General features: G+C 33.2%; 12 protein-coding genes across 12 annotated transcripts; 5 read left to right on the top strand and 7 right to left on the bottom strand.

Annotated features, from left to right (window-relative positions):
- Positions 1 to 22: 22 nt before the first annotated feature.
- On the top strand, positions 23 to 1,696 carry ASCRUDRAFT_68794 (uncharacterized protein; the record flags this gene model as incomplete). Its single annotated transcript, XM_020191578.1, has 1 exon — positions 23 to 1,696. One exon carries the CDS (start codon positions 23 to 25, stop codon positions 1,694 to 1,696), a length of 1,674 nt encoding a protein of 557 aa, XP_020049310.1.
- A 126-nt stretch (positions 1,697 to 1,822) lies between these two features.
- ASCRUDRAFT_68793 (protein kinase activating protein DPB11) lies at positions 1,823 to 4,469 on the bottom strand (the record flags this gene model as incomplete). Its single annotated transcript, XM_020191577.1, has 3 exons — positions 1,823 to 2,103; positions 2,344 to 4,342; positions 4,413 to 4,469. 3 exons carry the CDS (start codon positions 4,467 to 4,469, stop codon positions 1,823 to 1,825), a joined length of 2,337 nt encoding a protein of 778 aa, XP_020049309.1.
- A 342-nt stretch (positions 4,470 to 4,811) lies between these two features.
- On the bottom strand, positions 4,812 to 6,044 carry JIP5 (Jip5p; the record flags this gene model as incomplete). The annotated part of the gene is made up of 1 exon (XM_020189978.1): positions 4,812 to 6,044. A coding segment is annotated over one exon (1,233 nt), but the record flags the coding sequence as incomplete, so codon positions are not given.
- A 42-nt stretch (positions 6,045 to 6,086) lies between these two features.
- Positions 6,087 to 7,656, top strand: TRM10 (tRNA (guanine(9)-N(1))-methyltransferase). Its single transcript, XM_020192681.1, has one exon. It carries the CDS (start codon positions 6,243 to 6,245, stop codon positions 7,401 to 7,403), a length of 1,161 nt encoding a protein of 386 aa, XP_020049307.1. The 5' UTR covers positions 6,087 to 6,242; the 3' UTR covers positions 7,404 to 7,656.
- Positions 7,657 to 7,762: 106 nt separating this feature from the next.
- On the bottom strand, positions 7,763 to 10,752 carry ASCRUDRAFT_74425 (enhancer of polycomb-like protein 1). Its single transcript, XM_020192680.1, has one exon. The coding sequence runs from the start codon at positions 10,738 to 10,740 to the stop codon at positions 7,822 to 7,824; it is 2,919 nt and encodes a 972-aa protein (XP_020049306.1). The 5' UTR covers positions 10,741 to 10,752; the 3' UTR covers positions 7,763 to 7,821.
- An 802-nt stretch (positions 10,753 to 11,554) lies between these two features.
- On the top strand, positions 11,555 to 12,468 carry FUR1 (uracil phosphoribosyltransferase). Its single transcript, XM_020188952.1, has one exon. The coding sequence runs from the start codon at positions 11,592 to 11,594 to the stop codon at positions 12,240 to 12,242; it is 651 nt and encodes a 216-aa protein (XP_020049305.1). The 5' UTR covers positions 11,555 to 11,591; the 3' UTR covers positions 12,243 to 12,468.
- A 225-nt stretch (positions 12,469 to 12,693) lies between these two features.
- ASCRUDRAFT_31707 (glycoside hydrolase family 18 protein) lies at positions 12,694 to 14,097 on the top strand (the record flags this gene model as incomplete). Its single annotated transcript, XM_020190295.1, has 3 exons — positions 12,694 to 13,003; positions 13,127 to 13,256; positions 13,335 to 14,097. 3 exons carry the CDS (start codon positions 12,694 to 12,696, stop codon positions 14,095 to 14,097), a joined length of 1,203 nt encoding a protein of 400 aa, XP_020049304.1.
- Positions 14,098 to 14,253: 156 nt separating this feature from the next.
- Positions 14,254 to 15,172, bottom strand: ASCRUDRAFT_74423 (60S ribosomal protein eL42). The gene is made up of 2 exons (XM_020192679.1): positions 15,102 to 15,172; positions 14,254 to 14,684 (listed from the first exon to the last, which is right to left on the bottom strand). Exons 1-2 carry the CDS (start codon positions 15,103 to 15,105, stop codon positions 14,368 to 14,370), a joined length of 321 nt encoding a protein of 106 aa, XP_020049303.1. The 5' UTR covers positions 15,106 to 15,172; the 3' UTR covers positions 14,254 to 14,367.
- Positions 15,173 to 15,321: 149 nt separating this feature from the next.
- On the bottom strand, positions 15,322 to 19,170 carry ECM16 (ATP-dependent RNA helicase ECM16). Its single transcript, XM_020192678.1, has one exon. It carries the CDS (start codon positions 19,162 to 19,164, stop codon positions 15,487 to 15,489), a length of 3,678 nt encoding a protein of 1,225 aa, XP_020049302.1. The 5' UTR covers positions 19,165 to 19,170; the 3' UTR covers positions 15,322 to 15,486.
- A 180-nt stretch (positions 19,171 to 19,350) lies between these two features.
- SAS2 (histone acetyltransferase) lies at positions 19,351 to 20,551 on the top strand. The gene has a single exon (XM_020192677.1). The coding sequence runs from the start codon at positions 19,434 to 19,436 to the stop codon at positions 20,544 to 20,546; it is 1,113 nt and encodes a 370-aa protein (XP_020049301.1). The 5' UTR covers positions 19,351 to 19,433; the 3' UTR covers positions 20,547 to 20,551.
- A 76-nt stretch (positions 20,552 to 20,627) lies between these two features.
- Positions 20,628 to 21,149, bottom strand: ASCRUDRAFT_74420 (uncharacterized protein). The gene has a single exon (XM_020192676.1). It carries the CDS (start codon positions 21,044 to 21,046, stop codon positions 20,708 to 20,710), a length of 339 nt encoding a protein of 112 aa, XP_020049300.1. The 5' UTR covers positions 21,047 to 21,149; the 3' UTR covers positions 20,628 to 20,707.
- Positions 21,150 to 21,604: 455 nt separating this feature from the next.
- On the bottom strand, positions 21,605 to 23,149 carry ASCRUDRAFT_68784 (ammonium transporter; the record flags this gene model as incomplete). The annotated part of the gene is made up of 1 exon (XM_020191576.1): positions 21,605 to 23,149. One exon carries the CDS (start codon positions 23,147 to 23,149, stop codon positions 21,605 to 21,607), a length of 1,545 nt encoding a protein of 514 aa, XP_020049299.1.
- Positions 23,150 to 25,872: the final 2,723 nt, after the last annotated feature.

Here is a 25,872-nt window from a genome sequence, read left to right as displayed (position 1 = left end):
TATTTTTGCTGCTCTCTGCAACATGTCGAGAGCCAGACAGGATTACATCGCTAGAATCAGGTACCAAAATGACTTGCCTCCTCCTCCCTGTCCCCCCAAACTCATCAAGTATGATAACAACCCAGACATATTATCCAGCAAGTCTTTGATCAATTCCAACCACTTGCTATCCAATTTATTTAGAAAAAATCCCTTCAATGACTTGATTCCCTTTGACTCCAATCTTGGGATGCCCCTAGATGTATCTGCTTTACCCGGTATTTTTGATGGTTCGAATATTCCCCAAAATTTTATTAACCCATTAAATGATTCAACAAAATTTCCATCTCTTTATCCCTTATTCCAAGTCAATGAGCAAGACATAATTAATAAAAACAATAATGCTGGAAATAACGAAAATGATTTCAGTTTTGACTACAATAACAATAACAATAGCACTATTCCATTACACCCAAATGATAAGTTATTGTTACGAGATCCCAATTTACTTAGTAATCAAAATAAAGCAATTGATAACCCAGTGAGTTTCTTAAGAAGAACCGAATATGTTGCTAATTTCGATAACGAAAATGATAAAAAATCGTTTTCAAACTCAGTCAAGGATAAAAATAAACTCGATAAAATAAACAAAATTAATAGACTAAACAATTTTAACAACATTAGCGGAAATAATATTTTTATTAAACGATCAAATGATTATGCGGTCAATAAAAAATACAAACAACTGAAACCCTTGAATTCATATCAGAAAAAACTCAAAATTGATCAACTAATCGATGACGATTTATCCAAAACTGATCCTCATTCAATCCTATCATCTGTTGAAGATACTTTTGATAACAATAAGGACGATTTACTAAAAATTAAACATCCTGTCAAAAAACATTTAAAGGTTAAAAAAATTTATGAATTATTACCTGATATTCAAATGTTAGATCAATCTTTTATTCAACTTAAATTTATCGGTTCTTCCTCAATTGTAAGATCAAAAATTCAGGATTTAAGATTTAGTAATATTAACAATATCGATATTAAAAACTATAGAGCCCAAGATGACCCAACATTGTTAACCTCAATTTTTAAATCAATTACAATGGAATCTGGCCCAGAATGGTTATCATTATTACAAATCGATAACATTAATGAAGCATCAAAATTAAATAAGCTTTTATCCTCAAAAGGTGGTAATATTAACAATTCCGATGATTCTGATAAAGAAATTAATAATAATTTGAAAACTTTCAAATTCAATAGAGTTAGGGATTATGATTTATTCAATTATGAAAATAAATCTAAAAATCTCAACAATTTAAAATCTTTCAAATTATCCTTCTCTGAAGAGGATAACAAAGCCTATTTCATCCCAATTTCTTCAAAAATTGATTTGAAAAAAAGAAGAATAGATTATAATAACATTAATCTAACTAACGCTGTAAATATCGATCAAATAAATTTATCAATAAGAGATCCAACTAGTGTGGAATTAGAAGAAAGAGATCGTGAAAAGGCAGTATACGATAAATGTTTTGATATAACTGATGATCTTAAAAATAATGATCTTCAAAATGAAGATGTAACTCATGATTTCACTACCGAAATAAATGATAATATTAATGATGATACTCAAATTTCTCAAGATGACCAACACCATGAATATCAAGACGATGAAGAACTTGAAAGTGAAGTTTCTGAATAGTAAGCTCATCGGTTTAGTGTAATTAATCTTTTTTTTCTTTAGTGTTTATTATCTTGATATATAAATTAAATATTTTAATATATAGCATTGTTCAATTTTTTTTCAACAAAAAAAAATCATAAAACACTAAAGCTCATTAAGTGCTTTTAAGGAAGCTCTTGTTCTTTTTCCAACCTCATTGTTTCCATTATTTTTAATCTTGTAATTTTTAGAGCCCTTATTTTTAATGACACTATTATCATTATTATTATTGTTATTTTTATTGTTGCCATTGTCACTATCGTTATTGTAAATACTGTTATTGAAATCTGAATTATTTATTTCGCTTTCATCAAACCGGATTTGCGTAGCAAACAATTGATCTTCTCCTAACGTTTTTTCAAGCTTATTCAATTCTTCAATGTTATCTATAATATCGTTATTTATTTGTTTAGAGACATTATTGTTAATACTGGACTTTGTAGCTTTTCCACGAACTCTTCTGAATCTATTCGCATCTCGTGGCGATGGCAATAATATTTTTCGTGAAACGTCAAAGGAACTATGGTTACTGTTATTTAAGCTCTTTGAAATAAAATCAACAGAGTTAGAGTTTGGGTTAGAGTTTGTATTGGAGTTAAAATTCGAGTTTGGATTGGAATTCACACTTTTTTCCTTCGATGTTATCAGTCTTGACATCTCTTTATTTTTTGCTTTTGCTAATTCTCTATTTTTTTCCTTAGCATTGAAGTAGTTTATAAATGATTTTAAATTATCGGTTAAATTATCGAATTTTGGTTTATGTATACACCATTTAATATCATTAAAGTCAACATATCTATGTTTTTCAATGATTTTAAATAAAAAGTTTAATGTGACAATTGGTATATTGTGTGTTTTAGCAAATATAATTTTTTTTTTAGTTGAACTTAAGGAATTCTTATCTACCGAGCAAGTTAAAATTTCTTTGGAATTTGTAGGTAAAAATAAGTTTGGGGTAATTTCGCTGTTTAAACCAAGAATTGAAGTGTTTATTATTAAGATATCTCTATTGCTTGTTATTGAATCAAAATAATTGAAGCCAATCAATTCAATTAATTTTGGAACATGTAATAATTCAACACCTGAAAACCCCGTTATTGAAATATTCAATGATAAATTATCATCTATGTCACTACTATTGTGATTAATATTAATATTAATATTAATATTATTATTATTATTATTATTATTATTATTATTATTATTATTATTATTATTATTATTATTGGTATTATTGGTATTACTACTAAAAATATTAATATTTTTCAAAGGCAAACCCCATTTGTCTAATTTTAGTTCATCATAATATAAACATCTTTCAATAAACCATTCTGTTACTAGTAAAGTTTTTTTTTTATTAAAGTTTGGCAATTCAGTAATAATTTCGTTTGAAGGTAAAACAATGAAATTTGGTATTATTGATTTTTCTTCAATTGCAATTATATCACCGCCGTGAGATGCAACGACTCTAATCAAAGTTTTTAATTGATAATTATTGAAGCCATAAAATGCAAAAGTTGAGTTCAAAAACAAATTTGGACCCTTAAACTCTATTGTTTTGTCTGTGATTATAGTTGTGGAGTTAGCAGTTGTGTCATTGGTGAGAGTTTCATCGTCATTTGTAACATCTTCAGGATTAGTATGGGTGCCATTAGTTATCGTGTTGTGATTATTTTGATTGTAGTTATTGGATAGTCTGGCTGTATTTAGCACATTTATTACAGTGCTATTGTTTTTAGAATCGTTTAAATTTTGAGGATTGAGTTCTTTTTCAATATTGTCTAGGCTGGTATTCAAAATTCCGGAATTTATTGAGTCTCTTTTATTAATTCTATTAAGATTCAAAGGAAAGTTATGAGTTGTGTTGTTTCCGGCTGAAGGATTTGACTTCATTATTGAGGACCAAATTTTTTCAGAAGAAGTGTTATGTTTTTTCAAAATTTTCATGTCATTGTTTGGGTTATTAGTTAGATTAATGTCCATAAATTTGCGTTTTTTCAATTTTTGTAGATCTGACCAAATGTAGCAGGAACCTTGGCCTATTTTCGTTTGATTAATATTACCATCGGTGTCAGCAAAGTCTTCTAGTAGATAGTATTTCATAGGTAGAGCAGTTCCTCTGTCAAAGGAATGTATTATCCATAGGGGATGCAATATTGGGATTTTCCATTCTTTTGCTTTTTCAAATCTCTTTCCCTGAACTTCAGTCGTTATCAAACAGGAATTTACATTTACTAAGTTGTCCGATACTTTACCACCATTTTCGGTGATAATGTTTGAAATTTGAAATTTATTTAATTTGAAATTTTTAACTCTTGCAATACATATGTTTAGATTTTCGAAACTTTTCAAAACAAATTGGTCTATGGCAAATTTTTTGGCAAATTTTTGTTCTAGCAACAAAATCTCTTTTGGATTTTTTTTGCTTCCTCGAGTGTATTTGATCCAAAGATCATATATATGTGAAAGAGAAGCAGGGGTCAAGAACACGACATCTGTTCTCCTCTGGACACAATAATTGTACTTCTCAGTGTTCCTGTCACCAACAATTAGCACAGTCACATCAGACATCAAGTCGCTGTGATAGGACCCACCCATCTGCTCTATCATCGAAACCAATTCTGTCTGGAATAGCAAGCAGATATGTTAGACACAGGTAAAGTTAAAACGTGGAAATCAACAAGCAGAGACATACCTTTGTCTCCAAAGGAACAGAGGTCGCAGAAAACTTGACATCTTTGAACAAAACCATTTTGTCCACAGCTCCAGCAGAGACATTGAACTGATAAAGAACAAAGCAGCTTTTTCTTCAGTGAAAATTCTCAGACCCGCACGGCTGGTCTGCGATAAGCGTGGAAATCGGAACTTTCGTGTTTATGTCTTTGGAAGCAATAAAGGAGGCCTATAAAGTGGACCTATAAGTGGGTTATTGTGCTGGAATCTATAAATCGATGAATCTTTTTATGCCTGGCTCGTGCTTTCGAAGGCTCTTTAGCTGTTTGGCTGTTGGTTTCTTCTGTTTTTGGCCTCTGCTGCGATCGGTTGTTCGAGTCTCTTCAGCAACTTCCTGCTTTGAGATTTTTGTTGGAGGTTTGTCGCTATCAGAATCAGAATCAGAATCAGAATCAAAACTCGAATCAGGGTCTTCATCTGCCTCTTTCTCAAAGTCAAAGCTATCCCATATTTTAAGCTTCTCCATGCTACTGGACACCAATCTGTAATCGTAGTCAATATCCAAGTCTAGCACTTCACCTGTCTCATCGTGCACCCTCATCTCAACAATTTTGCCCTTTTTACAATCAATTTTATTCAACATTCCATTGGAATCTCCACACCAAAAACAATTTCCTTCGTCTTTGTCATAATCCATCGTACTTATTACAGCATCAACACTCACATCTGGAGATATTTTGACTCGCGTTAATTGATCTTGGAACTTATTTTTATCCTTCCAAACCGTTACAATACCTTCACTCATTCCACAAACTATCGTACTGCTATCCTCAATATCAGGAAAACAAAGTGATAATATTTCGTCATCTTGATCATCAGATTGACTAATTATTCCTTTTCGAAAATCAACTTTACTCAATGTAGTTGAACCAACAGAATAAACTTGATAGTTAGAAGTAGCTGAGCAATTTATCATGGAATTGACCTGATCGTTATGAACTTTAGAAATATCGAAAACCACATTTAAACTTCTAGTATCAAAAACTTTGATATCACCTAATTCTGTACCGCAAATTAAAAATGAATTGGAATTTGACAATATCATTGAATTCACATCTTCGCCAATGCTTTTCTTAAAATCAGTCTTGCATATCACTTTGCCTGTTTCAATTGATGCCTTTTTAATTACTTTGTCTATACCAACCGTATATACATATTCACCGCTGTTTTCTAAGCATATGGATCTGCAACTTCCCTTGTGTCTCTTTGTTTTCCATCCTAAAACAATCCCACCTTCCTCATCTGACTCGTCATTTTGGCTTTTTTTACTTATATTACGAAACTGCAAATTATTTTGAACTTTCCATATTTCTTTTGACTTTTCAGTTTCATCACCTGTATCTTTGTGAATTAAACTCTTTCCATTGGGTTTCAGATAATTTTCAAGACAGTAATCTTTCAATCTTTCCAGATCGTATCTGTACAAATAAACATTTCCAGATACCAAACCTGATAAAAATATTGGTTCGCTTGGGTGTATTCCCATCGAAAATAAAGGATCGTTTTCTTCATAACCAACTTCTAGAAATGGCAAAACATTTTCATCTACTAATTGTTCAACCTTCCCTTGGTTTTTTCTGTTTCTTTTACCCATCTTTTAACAATAATTACAGCTTTGATTTCAATTCGATAACCGAAAAAATGAAAGTTTGAAAAAAAAAAAAATTCAGTCAACTGGAGAAAAAAAATCCAGCTTTGTGGATCTCAAAGTTTTTTTGTTTTTTTTTCATTTCTGCCAGAAATTCTTAACCTCATTGTTTTTTTCACCTTCAATTCAATCAACCAAATTATTATGATGACAGCATCCAGTGAAACAGTAATTCAAAAGGAAATTGAACAAGAAACTGAACAGGATAACAAAATTACTACAGTTTCTAAACCTTCAGAAGAAAATGATGATGGTTTGGAATCTCAAATCCAAGCAGAGAACAATATCTCGACAAAAAGACCTTTAGGCAATGATCAAGATTCAAATTATCTTAAAAAACAGAAAACAGAACTTGCCGACTCTAAAGAAAGCTTCAATGTTAATATTCATAAGTATGGAAATGTTATTCCAGAAGGAATGACCAAATCCCAATGGAAAAAACAACAGAGAAAATTGAGATGGGCTGAAAAGAAGTCTGATTTCAAAGAAAAACGTAAGGAAAAACGTAAACAGCAAAAAGAGAATAAAAAAATCCAAAGAAAAGAATTGTTATCTAAGATTGAATCCGGTGAAAAAGTTGACACTGAATTATTAGAGTCTTTACAGAAAAAGCAAAGACCAAAAGATAACCCAGATCAAAAACCACTCAACTCTAATCTTATCATTGATTGTGGTTTCGATGAGCTTATGACCGAGAGAGAAAGAACTTCTCTAACTACTCAAATCACAAGAGCTTATAGTGAAAATAGAAAAGCCGAATACTATTTCAATTTGAAAATCACATCCTTCAACAAACTTTTAAAAGAGAGATTTGACGTTTCACTAAATCAGTACAAAAATTGGATTAAAAACATAGACTTTTATGAACAGGATTTTAGTGAAATTGATTTTTTAAAAGACAAAAATCCCGAAAAGGAATTTGAAAAATTTGTTTATTTAACTGCAGATGAGCCATTTGAAAAGTTGTTAACAATAGAACCTGGAATGACTTATATAGTTGGAGGAATTGTCGATAAAGGTCGTTACAAGTCCTTATGTTACGACAAAGCTAAAAAATTAGGCATGAAAACAGCCAGATTACCAATCGATGAATTTATAAAAATCAATGGAAGACAAGTTATAACTACTTTTCATGTCGTTGATTTATTATTAAAATGGTCATCTCATAAAGATTGGAAATCTGCATTTGAAGAAGTGCTTCCTCAACGAAAATTATCTGAAAACAGAAAAGTCGATGAAGATGAAAACACTGAAGATAAGAATGAAAAAAATGAATATGAACATGAGACTAAGATCGATCTTTAAATGGGTTCCTTATTACAAAGAAAGCATGTATTGAAGGGAATAATTTACATAGAAACTGAAAAAGAATAGATTAAATCATAAAATAAACCAATAACGACCAAATAGACATGTATGACAAATGAGAATTAAAAAGAAAAAATTAATTGAAAAATTACAAATAAAAAAAAACCATTATAAAATATAAAAGGACCCCAGTATTTTTAATTTATCATAAGGAAGTGAAAAAAAATTTAAAGAAATAAAAAATTTAAAGAGATAAAATAAAAAAAAATAAAATAAAAAAAAAATAAAATAAAAATAAAAAAATAAGAAAAAAAAATGAGAAAAAAAACAGGATTATTCATAACGTCTATTTGTACAATTTTGATAAAAGTTCTCATCAAATTTTATAATTTATAATTAGATTTTGAGTATAATTTCACATTACAAACTGCTTTTGTTTTTGTAATTGTTTTTTGGGTAACTGTTGATTTTGTAGTTGTTGCGCCTTTATTTGCTGTTGAAATTGTTGCATCTGTGGGGTTAGCTGTGAAGATTGAATTTGTTGGCTTTGCAATTGATGTTGGAGATGTTGATGTAACTGAGGATTTAATTGAGGATTTAATTGAGGATTTGCAAGTTGTGGGTTTTGTAGTTGCTGTTGCAAAAATTGTTGGTGCAATTGTTGCTGGATTTGTGGAGGAAATTGAGGACTTTGTAAATTTTGTTTTTGTGGTTGTTGATACTGATTTTTCACTAATTGCTGTTTTTGGTATTGTTTTTGTTGATTTTGTTGAGAAATTTGTTGTTTTTGAAAAGCTTTTTGCTGTTGAAGTTGATTCTGCTGTTGAAGTTGTTGTTGCTGTTGACCTTGAGATTGACTTTGAGGCAGGGATGAAGGCTGGGAAGGTGATTGCACCTGTGGCTGTATATTTTGTTGCACTTTTTGCAGCGGATTTTGTTGATTTTGAGGTTGTTGTGACAACTGTGGTGCTTGAGTTTGCTGGATGATTAAAGGACTTGATTTTATTTGAATATTTTGCTGCTGCTGCTGCTGCTGTTGTTGTTGTTGTTGTTTTTGTAGTTGTTGAGCCTGAGATTGTTGTTGAAGCTGCATTTGTTTTAATTGCATTTGTTGCCTTTGATGAAGCTGATACTGATGAAACTGTTGTTGTTGTAGTTGTTGTTGAATGATTTTCATTCTCCCGAGAGATATTTTGCTATCTTTTGTGGACTCACTCGATTTTGTCAATAACATTGAACCAAATCGAATTGCCTGAGTGTCATTAGAAATGCAATTCAATTTTGCGGGATCGTGACCAATTGGATTGGCCTTTGATTGCATTAATTCAGTTGAGTCGGTATCAAACTGCCATCTACTTTCATGTCTAATGAAAGTTTCGATATTAGAATCATAAACAGAGTTGATAATTTTATCATTAATCTCATCATTTTTTACATCATTTAAGGTTTCTTCATTTATTGTGTTGTCGAAATTTAAAAATTCGTCGATTGGGTCTTCTTTTTTAACTAGACCTTTTCTATCAATCATGATTTTTCCGTTGCGGCTAATTCTTTTTCTTAACCTGAAAATCGGTTCTGAAATTCTTTTGTGTATATCATAATCTAGCATTGGATTGTAAAATTCAGGTTTTATTTCTACTTTTTCATTTATTGCACCGTTAGTAGCTTCTAAAGCCAATATTGAGTCCCTTAAATGTTTTTCATTATTAAATAGTTTACTTAGTGATTCATTTATAAAATTTGAAGATTGAATTTCAAATATTGATGAAGCTATTGAAGAATATGGTAAATGTTTTGTGTCACATATATATTCGTTGGGCAAAGATATTGTGAAGAATGGATTGAAAGGATCATCGGTTAAATTCACCCAACCTTTATCGTCTTCGCGTTTCTTTTTAATTTTTTCAGCAACCGCTTTTGCTAGGTCATTGTCTTTATTTTTCAAAACATTTTCAACGGTTACTAATGGCAAATCTGGGATTTTGGAAGCTGGTAAACGAACGTAAGTTTGAGATAATTGTCCCAAGGCTTGTCTTTTTGATTTTAGGAAGGAATTGGAACCAGGAGAGCCATCTTTAATAGATTTGGTCTTTTGTAATTTCTTTTCTCGCAATTCTTTCTTTGATTTGATTTTATCATCAATGTCATCAATAGAATTTTTGTCTTTGTTAGAGTTGATTTTGCCGTTTATAATACCGTTAGAAATCTTGGAATCATTATTAGGGTCAATTGATTTAGATAATTTCTTTTTCTTGAGAGGTAACAAATCATCAATATCATCAGTTTCTATATTCAACTCGCGTCTTAAACGTTTGACTTGGGTTCTTTCTTGGAATATTTTTCTTTCTAGTAGTAGAGAGTTTTTTCTTTCAATTTCTCTTTTAGCGACGAGCATTATTAATTCTCTAGCATTTATTAGTTCCTGATGTAATTTTCTTAATCTTTCAGAGCTATGTAAATCTGCTCTTCTAGTTTTTCTTTGTTGTCTAAATTCTCTTCTTCTGAAGCAAACATAAGGATCGGAATCATCCTTTTCTGATGGGTCTTCGAATTTGAGTATTGGAGCGATTGTTTTGCCACCTCTTTCGATTTTTCTATCTTTCCAGTGTTCGTATATTTGAGGACCAAATAATTCGAATAGTTTAATTAAGGATCTTTGAGATTCATTTGATTCCTTTTCAAATAGGTTTACTATAGGTTTGTAGTTTAATTCCCTTTCTAAAGAGGCCTTTATTGAATCATCAGAGATTGGATTTTCGGTCAATGAATAGACTTCTATATCTTTGAAGGATAATATTGAGCGAGGGTCCATCGACAAATAAGGCTGTTTTTCACTGACAGCTTTTTCGAAATTGTAGCATATCAATTCAAACTCTGATTCAGTGCATGGGTCAATATGGTTGGGCAAATTTTTATTTAAAGAAATTAGAAATTCTTCATCGATTTCGTCTAAATTATAAGGAACACCAGAAGTATCGTTGACAGTAGCTGAAAATTTTATATAACTAGTTGGCATCACGAAATTCCCCTGGTAGTATTTGGAAGCCTCTGGCCATAATTTGGAGGCATCAGGGGTTGGAATGAAGAGGTCCTTTTTGACAGGTTTTGAAACACCAGTAGCAGCAGCATGAGCAGCATTGATCACAGCTTGCAAATGCTCTTCCTCTTCTTCGCTTTTTTCGACACCGGTTTCTATGTGCTGAAAATCACGCTGAACTTGATCCTCGGATTCCAAGTCAGGTAAATCAGATTGTCTCAAAACTTGCAAAGTCTGTTTGACAGAAATCTTTCTTTGCCGAAACCTGGCACCAGCCGATACTGGAGGCGCTGGCATGTTTTATGATTCGAATTGTGGAAAGAGTAAAATCTTGGCTTATTGGTTTTGCGTTTAAAAATATTTTGAGGATTAAACAGTTTCTGACTTTGGCAAACGATAAAATGCTATATGAGTGTTTAAGGTTATCAGTGACAGTATCGGACAAGAGACCAGCAGAATGGAAACAACAGTAAAATGAAAAAAACAAACAAACCAGGTGGTTGGATCTTGGGGGTGGATGAGAGAGGCGGAAAAGGCAGGATTAGGAGCACTTGAGACCACCGTGTTAAGAAAGGAACGAAAATTTTTGCTAAATTTTGCCACCAACACCAAAACCACAAAATACTGCTGGGTTTTCTGACGTGTAAAAACAGGAAAAGAAACAGTAGACTGGAAAAAATATAAAGAGGAAGAGGTTAGTAAGATACTGCTAATAATGGAGGGAGATGGATGCCATTTTTTCCAGAGAAAAATTGGGCTGAAAACGAGGATTGAGAGGGCAGGAAATTAGGGGTTAGTACTTACTTGTTTGTATGGTTAGAAAACCAATAGTAGAGAAACGGAACCGCACAAATTTGTGTTTTTTCTTTGTTTTTCTGTTTTTCTTTATTTACTGATAGATGCTGAGCAAACAACACGGCGGGCCTGGAACTTGTATTTAAACTCAGACAGCAATGCTCCTTTCCCGTGATCGCCGGTCACCCGGATGAGACCACAAACGTGGTTGCTGCATCTGTGCAGTCCGCTGCCCGCATACTTCTCCATCGGGCAGCGGGGCTTGAGCCAACTGAAAAGCGATATAAAGCGGCTGGTGCCTCGTCTCTCTCCTTTCCTTCTCCAGAAGCAGCAGACTCCAGAAGCAGCAGAAGATGGCGCACGAGATCTCAGACCTGGTGACTTTGTTACCGCAGACCAACCAGCTTATTGGCTTGTTTTCCATCATTCGCGACGAAAACACTCCCAGATCTGACTTTGTGTTCTACTCCGACAGAATCATCCGTTTGTTGGTCGAAGAGGGTTTGAATCACTTGCCTGTGGAGCCCAAGGTTATCAGCACTCCAACCAACGAGAAGTTCGATGGTGTTTTGTTCTTGGGCAAGATATGTGGTGTCTCCATCGTCAGAGCCGGTGAGTCCATGGAGAAGGGTTTGAGAGACTGCTGCAGAAGTGTCAGAATCGGCAAGATTTTGATCCAGAGAGACGAGGAAACAGCCCTACCAAAATTGTTTTACGAAAAGTTGCCAACCGATATCGACAGCAGATTTGTCTTTTTATTGGACCCAATGCTAGCAACCGGTGGCTCTGCTATCTTAGCAACAAAAGTACTAATCAACAGAGGTGTCAAACCAGAGAGGATCTTCTTTTTGAATCTAGTCGCTGCTCCAGAGGGAATTGAGGCCTACGTCAAAGCCTTTCCCTCAATCAAAATCATCACAGGTGCAATTGACAAAGGTTTGAATGACAAAAAATACATCATTCCGGGTATCGGTGATTTCGGTGATCGTTATTACTGTATCTAAGTGCCTCCAGCAAACTCGATCAAAATCTTTATTGCAAATTTTATTAGTCTGCTTCTATCAATTTCAATTGTATCAATTTCAATTCTTAAATGCAATTTGATTTTTGCTTCTACAGGCTATATTCATTTTTTTAGATTTATTTTACTTGATATTCTTTTATTAATATGGGACCCATATCACTGGAATTTTCTCTTTTTCTTTTAAAAATTCCTTTGTGTAATTTTCCTTGGTTTGAATTTATTTTATTCAAAAATAGCGATGATCGTAATTATTGTAACTTTCACTTTGGTTTTTTTTGTTTTGATTCAAGTTATGATTTTATCTTTATTCCCTACTCAAAAAAAATATAATAATAATAATAATAATAATAAACAAAAAATTAGCTACCAAATTGATTCTGATTCATATCATAAATAATAAATTGTTCTTCTTTTTATTATTCTAATTGAAAATGAATTATTGTTTTATCATCCTAAATTTGCTTATTTTATCTATTCACCTATCATTTGCAGATTCACAATTAATTAATTCAGATTATCAACAATTTAACTCAACTTCCAATTCAAATGTAGCCGTTTATTGGGGCCAACATTCAGCTGCTTATTCTACTGATGTCTACAACAATTCAATTGACACTCGTAGCTTATCCTTCTACTGTTCTCAACAATCAATTGATATAATCATCTTGTCCTTTATCTCAAATTTTCCTGGAACAAACTATAATCCCAAAATCAAACTATCCTCTTTTGAATATTCAAACAGTATCAACGATCCTGATAGCCCTAAGAACCCTAAGAATCCCAACTCAAATCCGGTTATTTCCCAAAACACTAATGACCTCCAATATATTAACCTTTCAAAAAAAATCTTTGAAAACGATATAGCCAATGATATCAGAACATGTCAGCAAAAGTTTAACAAAAAAATCTTATTATCTTTAGGCGGTGAAGCTGGTACTTATGGTTTTAAAGATGAGAACGAATCCGAAGAATTTGGCGATATCCTATGGAAAATGTTTGGCGATTATAATGAAACAACTAACCTCATAACAAATAATCCAAACCCAAAAAATAAAGATAAAAATAGAAACAGAAATAAAAACAAAATCTCATCCTATCAACTTCAAAATAAATATCCAAGGCCTTTTGGAAACGTCTCAATCGATGGTTTTGATTTTGATATCGAAAATGGTCAATCAACAGGTTATGCATCACTAGCGAACAGTCTTCGGAAAAATTTCAAAACCTCAAAAAAAAAATATTATTTATCCGCAGCTCCTGAATGTCCCTATCCTGATAACGTTTTACAGGAATTAATTGAAAAAACAGAACTAGATTTCATTTTTATTCAATTCTATAATAACATTCAAAACTGTAATGCGGATACAAAAAAATTCAATTGGGATACATGGCTTGAATATGCGAAGACAATTTCTCCAAATAAAGACGTTAAATTGTTTCTTGGATTACCAGCTTCACTCGACTCTGCTTCAAATGGCTATATAAATGATTACAGTCTTCTTTACAAAGTGATCACAGATTCACAGGCTTCAGAGCATTTTGGTGGTGTTATGTTGTGGGAAGCGTCTGATGGGTTTATGAACCATGACATGAATAAAGAACCTTATATCAATGTTGTTAAATCGATTTTAGATGAGAACTTCAGAATGAAAAGAAAATTATGGGCAATGCAAACCGAATTTATAATGGATATAAGAACAATCAATCAGCCACCAGTTCCTAATTCTGCCCTATTCAAATCAAGAAACATCTATAACTATATAACATTTTATCAAAATTGCCTTTTAGTTATCTTTATGTATCTATTTTTCTGTATAGGCTTCTCTCTCTTGTGACAAAACATGGCGGTTTTCTTAATTCTTTAATTTTTTTTTTCTATTGAAAATTTTCTATTAAATTTTAAATGCTGAATTTTCATTTTTCATTTTTCATTAACTTTATATAGATTTTAATGTTAAAAATCTTACAATTAATGTAATAAAAAAGACAAATCAGGACCAAATATTGTATAAAATACATTGATTAAACATTACAATTAATAATAATAGAATTTAAGAATTATACCAATTGGATTAATCTATGAAAAAATATAATAGATAGCTTCCTTAAAATTGTAAAGCTTGACCTTTTTGTTTTTTATCACCACCCAATTCAAAATGCTTGCAACGTTTTAAAGCCAATTGAGATTTAGCTTTGCAGACAAGACATTCTAAACGTAAAACAACTTTTTTGGTAGTTTTGGCTTTTTTGTGGAAAACTGGTTTTGTTTGACCACCATAACCAGCTTGTTTACGATCATAACGACGTTTACCTTGAGCAAACAATGAAGCTTTACCAGCTTTATATTGAGTAACTTTGTGCTGTGTGTGTTTACGGCATTCTTTGGCCTTACAGTATGTCTTTCTAGTTTTTGGAATATTAACTATATTTAACAATATGATTTTATTAGTATCAGGACCTTTAACGTGCAATTCATTAATAACTGGATTTAACTGAAAAAAAATTCCCAAAAATATAATTAAATAAAAATAGTAATCCATTAGAGTTATTTATTGAACTGATAATACAAGACAATTGATTTTCTGTTCATGATTACATTTTGACATATGTCATTTAAAATCGTGTATCTGTCGTTGATTCTTTTGAAAATTTCAAATCGATAATTATAAAAAATTAACAGTCTATTTTTCTCTTTTTTTCTTAATGGTTTCTAAATTTGATGGTTTAAAAAACTCTGAGTAGTGATGAAAACTGACAATACAATTCACTGATATGATTGATAAACTGAGGTTGACTATTTTTTTTTGTATTAATTAAACTGAAATCATTTAAAACATACCCATCTTGAAGTATAATTTATGTCACTTCTGATATATCGTTATGGTATATACAACTCAGTTGGAACTTGAAGATAAATTATATTACTTTGATATTCTACTTTACAAATTCAGTAAACCAGCTGAAAGTGAAGCGGATGTGATTACATACTACGGATTCTGTACCGGATTACACCGGAAATCTTGTGTAAAAGCAAAAATCATAAAAATATGCATTCAATAGTTGGGAGCGATGCCCTCCAAAAGTATAAACAAAGCTCAAAGAAAATGCCTCGTGTTTGCAAATAGGGCTTATAGAATACTAAAGCCCTGAATGGTTTGATAAGAAAACAAACTTATCTTTTGTTGATAAGAAATGTATCAACTTCTAATAATTAAAATTTACCATCACACTACTGTCCACACACCATTAATTCTCTCCTGAGTGACTTTTACCACAGGTAAGTCCCATCCTACTCCACCACTACCAATCGCAGCTCCAAACCGTGGAACTACATAACATATTCTTTCGTTTATATTGTTTTCAGAGTACTTTGGTTCGTATGGAGGACCCAAAGGTTTTGAATAGGTGACTAAGCTGCTTAATTTACCTATGTTAGTCAAAGCTTTTCCATCTATGTCACATAGCACATTGATCCTCTTTTTTCTATTTCTATTGTCCTCCAAAGAGGATTTGGACGATGATAAATTCACTGTTTGATAAACTAAGTAGGGAGGTGGTAGCTCTCCGCAGTTCATCAATATACTGCCTGGGTGAATATAAACGTAAGCATCATCATCAAGATCAAATTTCGTAGAAAATAGTGTCTTATAAGGAATACTCATTATTCGGCTTTTGTTTGTAAATTGAACATCAGAAGATGCTAAATCACCTCTAATGGCAATTTGATCGATAAAACCAGCTGTAATCATTTGCTTTAAAGCATTAATCTGTTTTTTGCTTGGTGGACTCAACTTGAATTCCTTTGAATATTCTGATTGAACAGTAACAGCAATATCTTCCTTTGATGTAATTGATTTAACAATATACAATAGCTGTTTCCGTAGTTTACTTATTTCTTCCATGGTTTTTTCTCTTAGAAAATGTCTTTTGAAAAACTCTTTTTTTTCTAATCTTGAAACATGATCAGAAGCACAAACTGCTGTCAATAACTTGAAAACATCAGAATTTTGATCATACTTGCAAAACAATTTTTGTGATTTGTAATATTGGGCTCTCAATTGATTATCAGGTCTCTCATCAAAAGTCTCGTCAAAATCAATTTTATCATCATCATTACTGTTGTAATCCTTATTTCGGTTTAAAAATGATAGTTCCTGCTCTTTAAAAAAAGGACTTCCTGTGGTTAATCCACTAACGATTGCCACGATAAATGGCATGCAGTCCAATTGATTTGAAAGAATTAACATTTTTGCAAATCTGGGACTAATAGGGAATAAACTCATTTTCTTCCCTAATTCAGTTATTATTCCTTGGTTGTCTATGGCTCCTAGATATTTTAATAGTTGTTCAGCCTTAAATAATGATTTGTGAGAGATTGGGGTGGGAAAAGGAAAATTTAAAATATTATCAATTCCCATACTTTTCATTTGAAGAATAGTGCTAACAACTGGCATTCTTAAGATTTCGGGTTTGGAAAACTGTTCAAATTCGCTTTCAAAAAGAGCTGATGAATATAATCGATAACAATGTCCCGGCCCAGTTCTGCCAGCTCTACCAGATCTTTGATCAGCACTAGCTTTACTTATGAATCCAACTTCGTAGCTTGTTACATCATTTTCTTCATTGTACTTGAGCTGCTTTTCTCTACCACAATCAACCACGTATTTTATATTTGGTATAGTAATGGATGTTTCAGCAATGTTGGTAGCAACGATACAGACTCTAGATCCTTCTGGGGGATCCATGAAAACTTGCATTTGTTGGGCTGTTGGAAGAAGAGAATACAACGGCAAGACATGAAGTGGATCACTAACTGTTTGATCACTTTCCAAACTTTCTTCAAAACCTTCTTCATCTTCCTCCTCAAAATCATCATTAAACTCTTCATCTTCAATCTCTAAAATTCTTTTGTAGTTATTTCTTGTCACTCCAAAATCAATTTCTTCAACTTCAGTGTTAGTATATTTAGAACTAACCCTTACCTCAGGAAAATCTTTTTCGCCTTTATTTTTTTTATTAGCTTGTGTGTTATTCTGATTTTTTGGAAATGGAAATTCTTTTTTTAAGCGTTTTACCATATCATGGATCTCTTGTTGACCAGTAAGAAATATCAATATTCCACCTTTAGGTAATTTTCGATGGATCTTGCAAACTTTTCTGAATGTTTCATCTAAATAGTTAAACGCAGTTCTTTTATTGAAATGAACAGCCACAGGATAAGTTCGAGAATCAACATTGAAAGTAGGAGGAGGGTTTTTAAATAGCTTTTTGTTTTCAGTGAAATCTGAGACTCTTAAAGTGGCAGACATAATAATCAATTTTAAAGGCTGAAAACTATTAGGATCATTGACATACTTTTTTCTTCTCAACTTGATTACTCTACTAAGCATTCCAATTAAAATATCGGTATTGATATTTCTTTCATGAGCTTCGTCAATTATTATGGCTGAATATTTTGTCAATAAAAAATCTGACATCATTTCTCTTAGCAAAACACCATCAGTCATAAATTTTATTTTTGTGGAATCAGAAACTTTAGAGTCAAAACGAATTTGATACCCAACCAATTTACCATTTTCAAAGCCTAATTCTTCTGTAACTCTCTTTGACATAGAAACAGTAGCAACACGTCTTGGTTGAGTAATTCCTATCATTCCTTTGAGCGTATAGCCTGATTCATATAAAAATTGTGGTAATTGAGTAGTCTTTCCAGAACCTGTAGATCCAGATATTACAACACAATCACTGTTATTGATTTTTTCCATGATTTCAAATTCATTTTCATAAACAGGTAGAATTTCTCTTATTTTCTGAATCTCGGGATCTCTATCTATTGTAAAATACTTAGCTTTTTGATACTTTAATTCTGGTGGCTCTTCTTCTTTTTCATGAATAGGGTTGTTTTCATCATCAGATGAATCTAAGTCATTGTCATTTTGATGTTGAAGACTTTTCAAAACCGAAGAATCAATCTTAGGCAATTGTTCAATATTGGTTGACTTGGGTTTATTCATTGAATCAACAAACTCTTTAAATTGAATTTTTGCATCCATATTGTATGTATTTTTATTTTCTGTTTTCTCATTATCACTTTCACTGTCACTATCATTGTCACTGTCATTGTCGCTGTCACTATCACTATTACTGTCACTATTATTATCACTATTATTATCACTATTCTCATCATTACTTTTATCATCCTCAACTCTTGTTATGTTCTCTTCCTCCTCATCAGAAAGAGTACTTTCAGCATCGGAGTCAAGTTCGATATCGGTGTCACTTGAGCTGTTATGATCATCTTCTTGCTCAATCTCGACATTTTTTTCCAATCTTTCTCTCCATGTTTTCTTTGGAACTTTTAAACGTTTTGCTATTGCAGGTAAGTTTTTGAAACCAAAGGAGCCATTAACTGGTCTGAAATCAATAAATGATGATTTTGGTTGATTACTTTCTTGCAAATTTGGTGGTTCGGTTGAGTCTAAAATAGAGGTTTTCAATTCCCTTTTTTTGGCATTTCTTCTTTTGTTTCTTCTTTTCTTAGCATTTTCTAGTTTGTTTTCCTCAGCATCGGAGCTATCCTGATTATTGTTTTTTTCTGAAGTTTCTTGCAACTTTTCCAATTCATTTTGTTGCACAGCTAACTTTTCAAGTAATTTTTTGGACTCGGCTTTGTGTAATTGGTGTTGAACATATTTTTCAAATCTTTTTTTTTTCTTTGATGATATTTTGGCTTTCTTGATATCCTCTCTAATTTGTTTTTTCAATTTTTTAGTGGCCTTCTTGTTACTAGGAATGTCAGAATTGTCATTTTTTTCTTTTAAAATTTTGGTTGTTTTGGTTTCCAAATGTTCCTGAAAAACTTCTGTTATCTTTCTTTTTTTATTTGCTTCGTTTTTAGCCATTCTGAAAAGTATTTCTTCTGATTTGCCATATCTTTTTGATGATTTGAAAGGTCAAAAAAAAGTGAAGTGAAAATTATATTTTTCGTCTGCATGAGCATGCATACTCAAACCCAAAAATACGGACACCATCTTTCTAGAAAGTATTGAAAAACAGGTTGTGTTTATTAATTTTGTGTGAGAAATCCAGGTGAAAAATATTGTCACAATCGCACAAATTACAAGATAGTTCTCTTGGTGCCCGGAATTTAATGATGTTAGAGATATAAATAATGCCTCAGAAAGAAACGGAGGAAGAAGAGGAAGACTTGTATGGAGTTCTACATCATAGAAACATAAAAGAAGTTGTTTTTGGAGAATTACAATTTGATACATGGTATGGTTGCTCAATGTATTTTGCAAAGGACAAAAAAACTTTGGGGTATAAATATTCCCAACCGTCTAATGGTAGTGTTAAAACTGGTAAAAAGAAAGATGGCTCATCTGGTATCAGCAGCAGTAATCCCCCTAGCGATGACATTTTTGCTGAGGAAGAGGAAGATGTTGAAGTTGTTGATAGCAGTTTTAATACCAGTGAGACGGAAGATCATCCTAAAGGAACTCTGAATGGGGTTAATGGCAAATCAGACAGTTTTTGGCTAAATACCTTATATGTTTGTGATTACTGTTTTAAATACACTGATGAGCATGAAGCATTAAAAAAGCATTGCGAGTACTGCTTGTATAGAGAGAGATTTCCCGGGAAAATCAAGTATAAAGATGATGTGAAGAATTTTACGATACGGAAAGTGCGAGGTTCGAGACACACATTATTCTGTCAGTGTCTCTCGTTATTTGGGAAACTATTTTTGGACACAAAATCAATATTTTTTCATGTGGAAAATTTTGAATTTTATGTAGTATATGGGAAGGTTGAAGATGGTTTGAAACCGATGGGATTCTTCTCAAAGGAGTTGTTATCCTGGGAAGAGAATAATTTGGCATGTATATGTGTGTTTCCACCATATCAAAGACACAAACTTGGGACGTTATTGATATCATTTTCATACGAGTTATCTAAATTCCAAGGGCTAATAACTGGGCCGGAATTGCCGTTAAGTTCATTTGGAAAGATTGGATATCTTAAATATTGGTCAAGTGTTCTTGTTTATGAATTACTCAGAGGAAGATTTTCTGGTATCGACGAAGTGACCATTGATGAGCTATCAAGATTTACAGGAATAAGAGCCGACGATATCTTAACGACGCTACAATATTTAAAGTGTCTTGTTAGAAAGGAAAACAAAAGACTTTTTATAATGAAGGGGAATATTGCCAAATGGGCAAAGGAGAAGAATTTCAAATTTGAATCAGTATTGAATAAAGATAATTTAATTTTGGAATAATGCGAATATATTATTAGTTGATTATTTTTTTTTATTTTTTTATTTTTTTATTTTTTCAGTTTATTAGTTTATCAGTTTATTAGTTTTTTAGTTTTTTTAATATTTTATTGTTTAAGTATATATGAAAAATATAGGTGTATATTAGATTAGATTAAATTAGATTAGATTAATAGGGTTGTTATTCCAACCATAATGCCAATTAATATTAAACTGCTTTGACCTATTTCCATAGCAAAGTTATTATCAGGTTTTTGGGTGACTTTTGAGAAGATGGATGAATCCTTGGGATGGTTGTGAGATATAGTTTTGAAGCTGAACAATTTGCTTAGATTATTTATAAAGTGGGATTTAAAGTGGCTGCTGAGGGATGTAAGATTATTTTGACAGGCTTCATTGTAGATAAGAAGATTTTTAGTAATTGCGAGGATAAGTAGCGTTGTGAACAAGTAGAATAATATTTGGCTGATATGAAAAGGGAAAGCAGTTTTGTTAGATATCATGTTTGTAGCGACGTGATGTGGGTGTGCAGATATAAGAATGAAAAGAGAGTATGAACAGTTGTTGATGAGTTATGGATAGGTTGTGGTTGAGTGTATATTGAGCCATCGATACTCTCATGTTGAGGTTCCTGATTGCTCTGCGTAAAATGAGACACAATCTAACTTTAACGAGGGCTTTAACGTGAGCTTTAATGAGGACTACTTTAATATGGCAGGTTTTTCTCAAACTTGACGCATGGTTCGATTCACGGAGAGAGCAAGAAAAATGTAGAAATTATATTAATTAGATCTTCATATATAAGGGGAGAAGAATTTTGAGTAAGCGATAGTATAAAAAAAGAAAAAAAAAAGGAAGGAGAGATTAAATAAAAGGAAGAAAAGCTGATATTAGGATAGAATTGAAAAAATTAAATTGATTTTAAAATGAAATAAGAAAGACAAAAAAAAGAAAGAAAGAAAATAAAGAAAAAAAACATAAAAATATACATCAAATAACAATCAATCAACAAAATAATCATGTAGTCATGTAATCATTTATTTTAGTGAATGATTAATGAATTATGAACTTGAAATGCTCCCAGAAACAGGTTGTGCTGGAACTTTCATGTCTTTTGTTGGATCGCTATTTTTCAAGTCTATGTTTTTTTGTTTCAAATCATTCAATTGGTAGTTTTCAATAGCTTGTCTAACTTCTGGGTTATTTTCGTAAACCTCGTTAGTTTCCCAGTCAAAGAACTCTCTTCTCACTTCAACGTAATCGTAAGCAAATTCACCAATTTGGTCCTCATCGGTACCTCTAATTTCAGCGGATTCACTTGTTCTTAATTGGAGACCAGGGATCTTGTTGATGATGAAAGCGAGAATGTAAGAAATACCAAAGGACCAAACAGCACAGGCTAGAATGTAGGCAATTTGAATGTACAATTGTTTCCAGTTGTGAGATAACCAACCACCTTCATGTTCTGTGGCACCATCCAAACCGATAACCCAGTCTTGACCAAACAATGCATTGAAGATTAAGCCGACCACGCCGGCCATTCCGTGCTCAGCGAGGATATCTAAGGAGTCGTCACATCTGAGCAAGACCTTGAGACCAGTGGAAAAGTTACAAACAACAGAGGTAACGATACCTTGAATGATGGAGGCCCAGAAGGGAATGCAACCGGAAGAGGGAGTAGCAGCGACCAAAGCAGAAATGGCACCAGAAGAAAAGGCGACGGAACTGAACTTCTTTTCCATTCTCCAATCCAAAAGAACCCAGGTGAAGGCACCAAATACAGCAGAAAGATTTGTGTTGATGATGGCGTAAATAGCTTTTAAATTAGGGTACAAGGCAGTACCACCGTTGAAACCCATCCAACCGGTCCACAATAGACTGGTACCCAAGGTGACCATGGAGACATTGTGGGGTCTGAAGTTGATCAAATATTTTTCTTTTCTTCTACCAAGAACGTAGGAGTAGGCAAAGGCAGAGAAACCAGAGACAATTTCGACTGGACCACCACCGGCAAAGTCCAAGACACCAGATTTCCAGTTGAAGGCCCAGCCATTTCCGTTCCAGACCCAATAGGCGATGGGACAGTAGACAATGGTAGCCCAGAAGAAGATGAAGACAAGACATGGAAGAAGTCTACCCCTTTCAGCGATACAACCAACGGTAATGGCAGCAGTAACTTGGAGGAAAAGACCTTGGAAGAGAGCAAAGGCCAATTCAGGATAGTCGCCGGATTCACCCAAGACATCATGGAAAACAACGTTTTTTAAGTTGCCGATAAAGTTGTTGGAAGCACTGGAGGAAAAAGCTAATGTGTAGCCCCAGAGATACCATTGGAATTCGCAAACAGCGGAAGCACCGAGACAGATAAAAATCATAGAAAGAGCAGATTTACGACGAGCAAGACCAGAATAAAGAAAACCTAAACCTGGAACCATCAAAAAGACAAAAACAGACGCAAGAATAATGAATGTGGTGATACCGGAGTCGTATTCTTCCGTCCAAACTTGTCTTTTAACCAAATCTATAGCTGGAGACAGATAAACCTTCTGTGATACAGTTACTATAGCAGTATGAACTGCTTTGGCTATTTCAACAGAGTCCATCATGTTGAAATATAGGAAGAATTGAAGATATGATAGATAATAAAAAAAGAGGATATTTTTTTATATTAATTTATCGACGGTAAGGATTTCCTTTAATTGGTTTAGATTTTTTTATTTTCTTTCTATTGTTTAATTTATTTCTTGATAAATGTGGAAATAAGGAATTATGGTGAGTATTTGATTATTAATAGGATCTGTGAGAAATTATTTGAATTGAGTCAAATAAGAAGAAACTATTGAATAAAAGAAAAAGGGAAAAACAAGGACAGGTGAAGTTGGAAGAAGGAATATGAAGGAAATAAATATAAAAACAAATGAGAGAAAAAAGGAAAACAGAAAGCAAACAAAATGAAGGAAAACGAGAAAATTAATAATATTTATACGAACCTAATGAAACCAATAATGGCAGAGCGATGAAAAGTGAAGTGGTATTACAGCACTGCAAAAAAGCAGAACAAAAAGGATCAACGAAAAGAAAAGAAAAGAAATATTTCAAAAAAGAGTTGCAAAAGTAGCAAAAGTAAGATTGTGATTTGATTGAGATTGTTATGCATGCAGCGTATGGGATAAGATTATCTCAGGAAACTAAAAGAAAAGACTGCAAGACGAAAAGCGGAAGCAGAGCAGAGAAAGAGAAGCAGATACAGTTGGAGTGAATATGGTTATAATAGTGAAATAATAAAGCCTAAAGCCTGAAGCCTAAAGCCTCCAGTGTTATCAGAGGTAATGCCCATACAGGCAGCAATGCTCCGTGCTGGCGGTTGCGAGCGAGGTCCGCTCCCGCTTGCATGATTAGGTGGGTAGCAGGAGATAAAGCACCACCCTCCTCACCGGACACGATAAGGGCTTCCGCAGCGAATCAGCAGCGCGCCGGCCGCTGGGCGGTGCACGCGTGACAAGCAGCCCCATTAGCTTCCACTGCAAGTGGCGCCCTTGCAGCTCCCGCTCCCGCAGGGCCTGTTGGCTGCACCTGCACTACCCAGACGCACACAGCCTATCAGCGTGTGCTGATTTCCAGCACTCAGGAATGCGCTCGTGTTGGCAAGGGCTGATTACCTCAGCGTTGACACGGCTTGCTGATAAAGAATACAATTTGGAGCTAGCGTACTAGCTCCAGGAAAGAAAGGGCTGCTTCTATCCAGGAAGCAGCAGCAGGGCCCGGTTCTCAGGCCAATCAACGGACACTGTGCGGATATGTTTATTTATAGAAGGGTGCGGGCTCCCAATCAGTATTTACAGTTGTACCCATCTTGATCTCACAAGTGGAATTCGTTGGAGGTCATAAGATATATATTTGTTATCTTTAAATTTCAGCAGCAAGAACTATCTGGTAATCTTAAGGGCTATCTGGGTGGAGCAACAAGAATTGTAAACAGCTGCTTTGTCATTTTTTTTTGTTAGAAGTGGCCAATCTCCCTCTTTTGCTCTTGTGTTGCAATTCATCAGGAATGGTTGCTGTACTTTTCCTTCGTTTTATTCGCACAATAAGACCATGCAGCACCAAAACAACGCTGCACAGATCTAATCTGCTCCACACCTCTCCATGACGGATCCTACAGAAAATCTCAGAAAACAGCAATCACACTGAAAATCTCTATTATCTCTGAATTTAGAAGCTATGATCATTATATTAATATCAGTGAATTTCTTCCAATTTCATTTTTTTCTGTTACTGTATATTTGCTTTTTTTCTTTTTCTTTTACTTTTTTTTTTGCTTTCGTGTACTGGAAAATTTGAATATTTCCATCACCCAACATCCACTCTGCTTTCTTCATTCTTTATCCAATTCCATCCAATTGAAGTCCTCTGGAAATTCTCTGGAAGTCTTATGGAAATCTTTCAATTCAAATCCTATGGCAGATATCTTATGATCAAAATCCTCTGGTTTGGTCATTAATTATTTTAATGCTATTACATAATACGGTTAATATTATATTCGCTATATAAAATACAGGATGTTTTTCAGGTAATGAAGTTCGAGGGACTTGCTTTATGATTTGGCTCTCTACTTCAGCAGTGTTCATCTGGTTCAACAGGGTTTTGTTACCACAAACTCAATTTCTACTTTCGAAAGTGATCACTTCCATCCCACTCTCTGCTGAACTTCTTTGCTGAACTTCTCTGTGAATGCAAACCTTTTCCAGTTGCCTCGCGTCAATCCTTCTTAATCAGTTCACTTTTTTTCTCAAAAATTGCCTACACCTTCTTTTCCATCAAACAAAACCACCTGTGTAACCATCCTGTTCAGCGGTTGTGTTTATCGTTCTCATTGATCTGCTTCTGCTCGATAACGGCTATAGCCTAACGCTTTCTTAGAGTATCTATCAAAACAACATTTTGAGACCAAAACCAAGATACTGACATTTCTTGAAGTTTATTCCCCTTTAGTTAATAGAATAACCGTTTATCTTATCCAGGGCTTACTCATTCTCTTTTATCTTTAAACTTTGCGGATTAAGCTTAATCTGAGTAGTTATTATATCAATGTAAATAATAAACTATTATTTGTCAAACAAAAAAACGAAAACCGACAAAAAAAGAAAAGCTAAAACAATAAATGCAAAATCTGCTTTTCTCTTCCATCTCCTTTCTCTCTTTCTTCTCGCTCTTTCTCCAACTGCTGCTATATGATTCAAAAATCGATTTCTTTATTTCTCTTCTTTAATACCCTTACAAGTCAATAATAAACCTTATTCTCCCTACAATAAAAAATAGGCACAAATTT

Source organism: Ascoidea rubescens (assembly GCF_001661345.1).
Source record: "Ascoidea rubescens DSM 1968 unplaced genomic scaffold ASCRUscaffold_2, whole genome shotgun sequence".
Taxonomy (NCBI): Eukaryota; Fungi; Ascomycota; class Saccharomycetes; order Ascoideales; family Ascoideaceae; genus Ascoidea; species Ascoidea rubescens.
The sequence above is the reverse complement of the archived record's forward strand: the minus strand, read 5'-3'. Positions and strand labels throughout refer to the sequence as shown.

What these genes read in the sequence shown, in the direction of transcription:
- TRM10 (XM_020192681.1), top strand. Translation starts at nt 6,243, where the DNA reads ATGATGACAGCATCCAGTGAAACAGTAATTCAAAAGGAAATTGAACAA.
- ASCRUDRAFT_74425 (XM_020192680.1), bottom strand. Translation starts at nt 10,740, where the DNA reads ATGCCAGCGCCTCCAGTATCGGCTGGTGCCAGGTTTCGGCAAAGAAAG.
- FUR1 (XM_020188952.1), top strand. Translation starts at nt 11,592, where the DNA reads ATGGCGCACGAGATCTCAGACCTGGTGACTTTGTTACCGCAGACCAAC.
- ECM16 (XM_020192678.1), bottom strand. Translation starts at nt 19,164, where the DNA reads ATGGCTAAAAACGAAGCAAATAAAAAAAGAAAGATAACAGAAGTTTTT.
- SAS2 (XM_020192677.1), top strand. Translation starts at nt 19,434, where the DNA reads ATGCCTCAGAAAGAAACGGAGGAAGAAGAGGAAGACTTGTATGGAGTT.
- ASCRUDRAFT_74420 (XM_020192676.1), bottom strand. Translation starts at nt 21,046, where the DNA reads ATGATATCTAACAAAACTGCTTTCCCTTTTCATATCAGCCAAATATTA.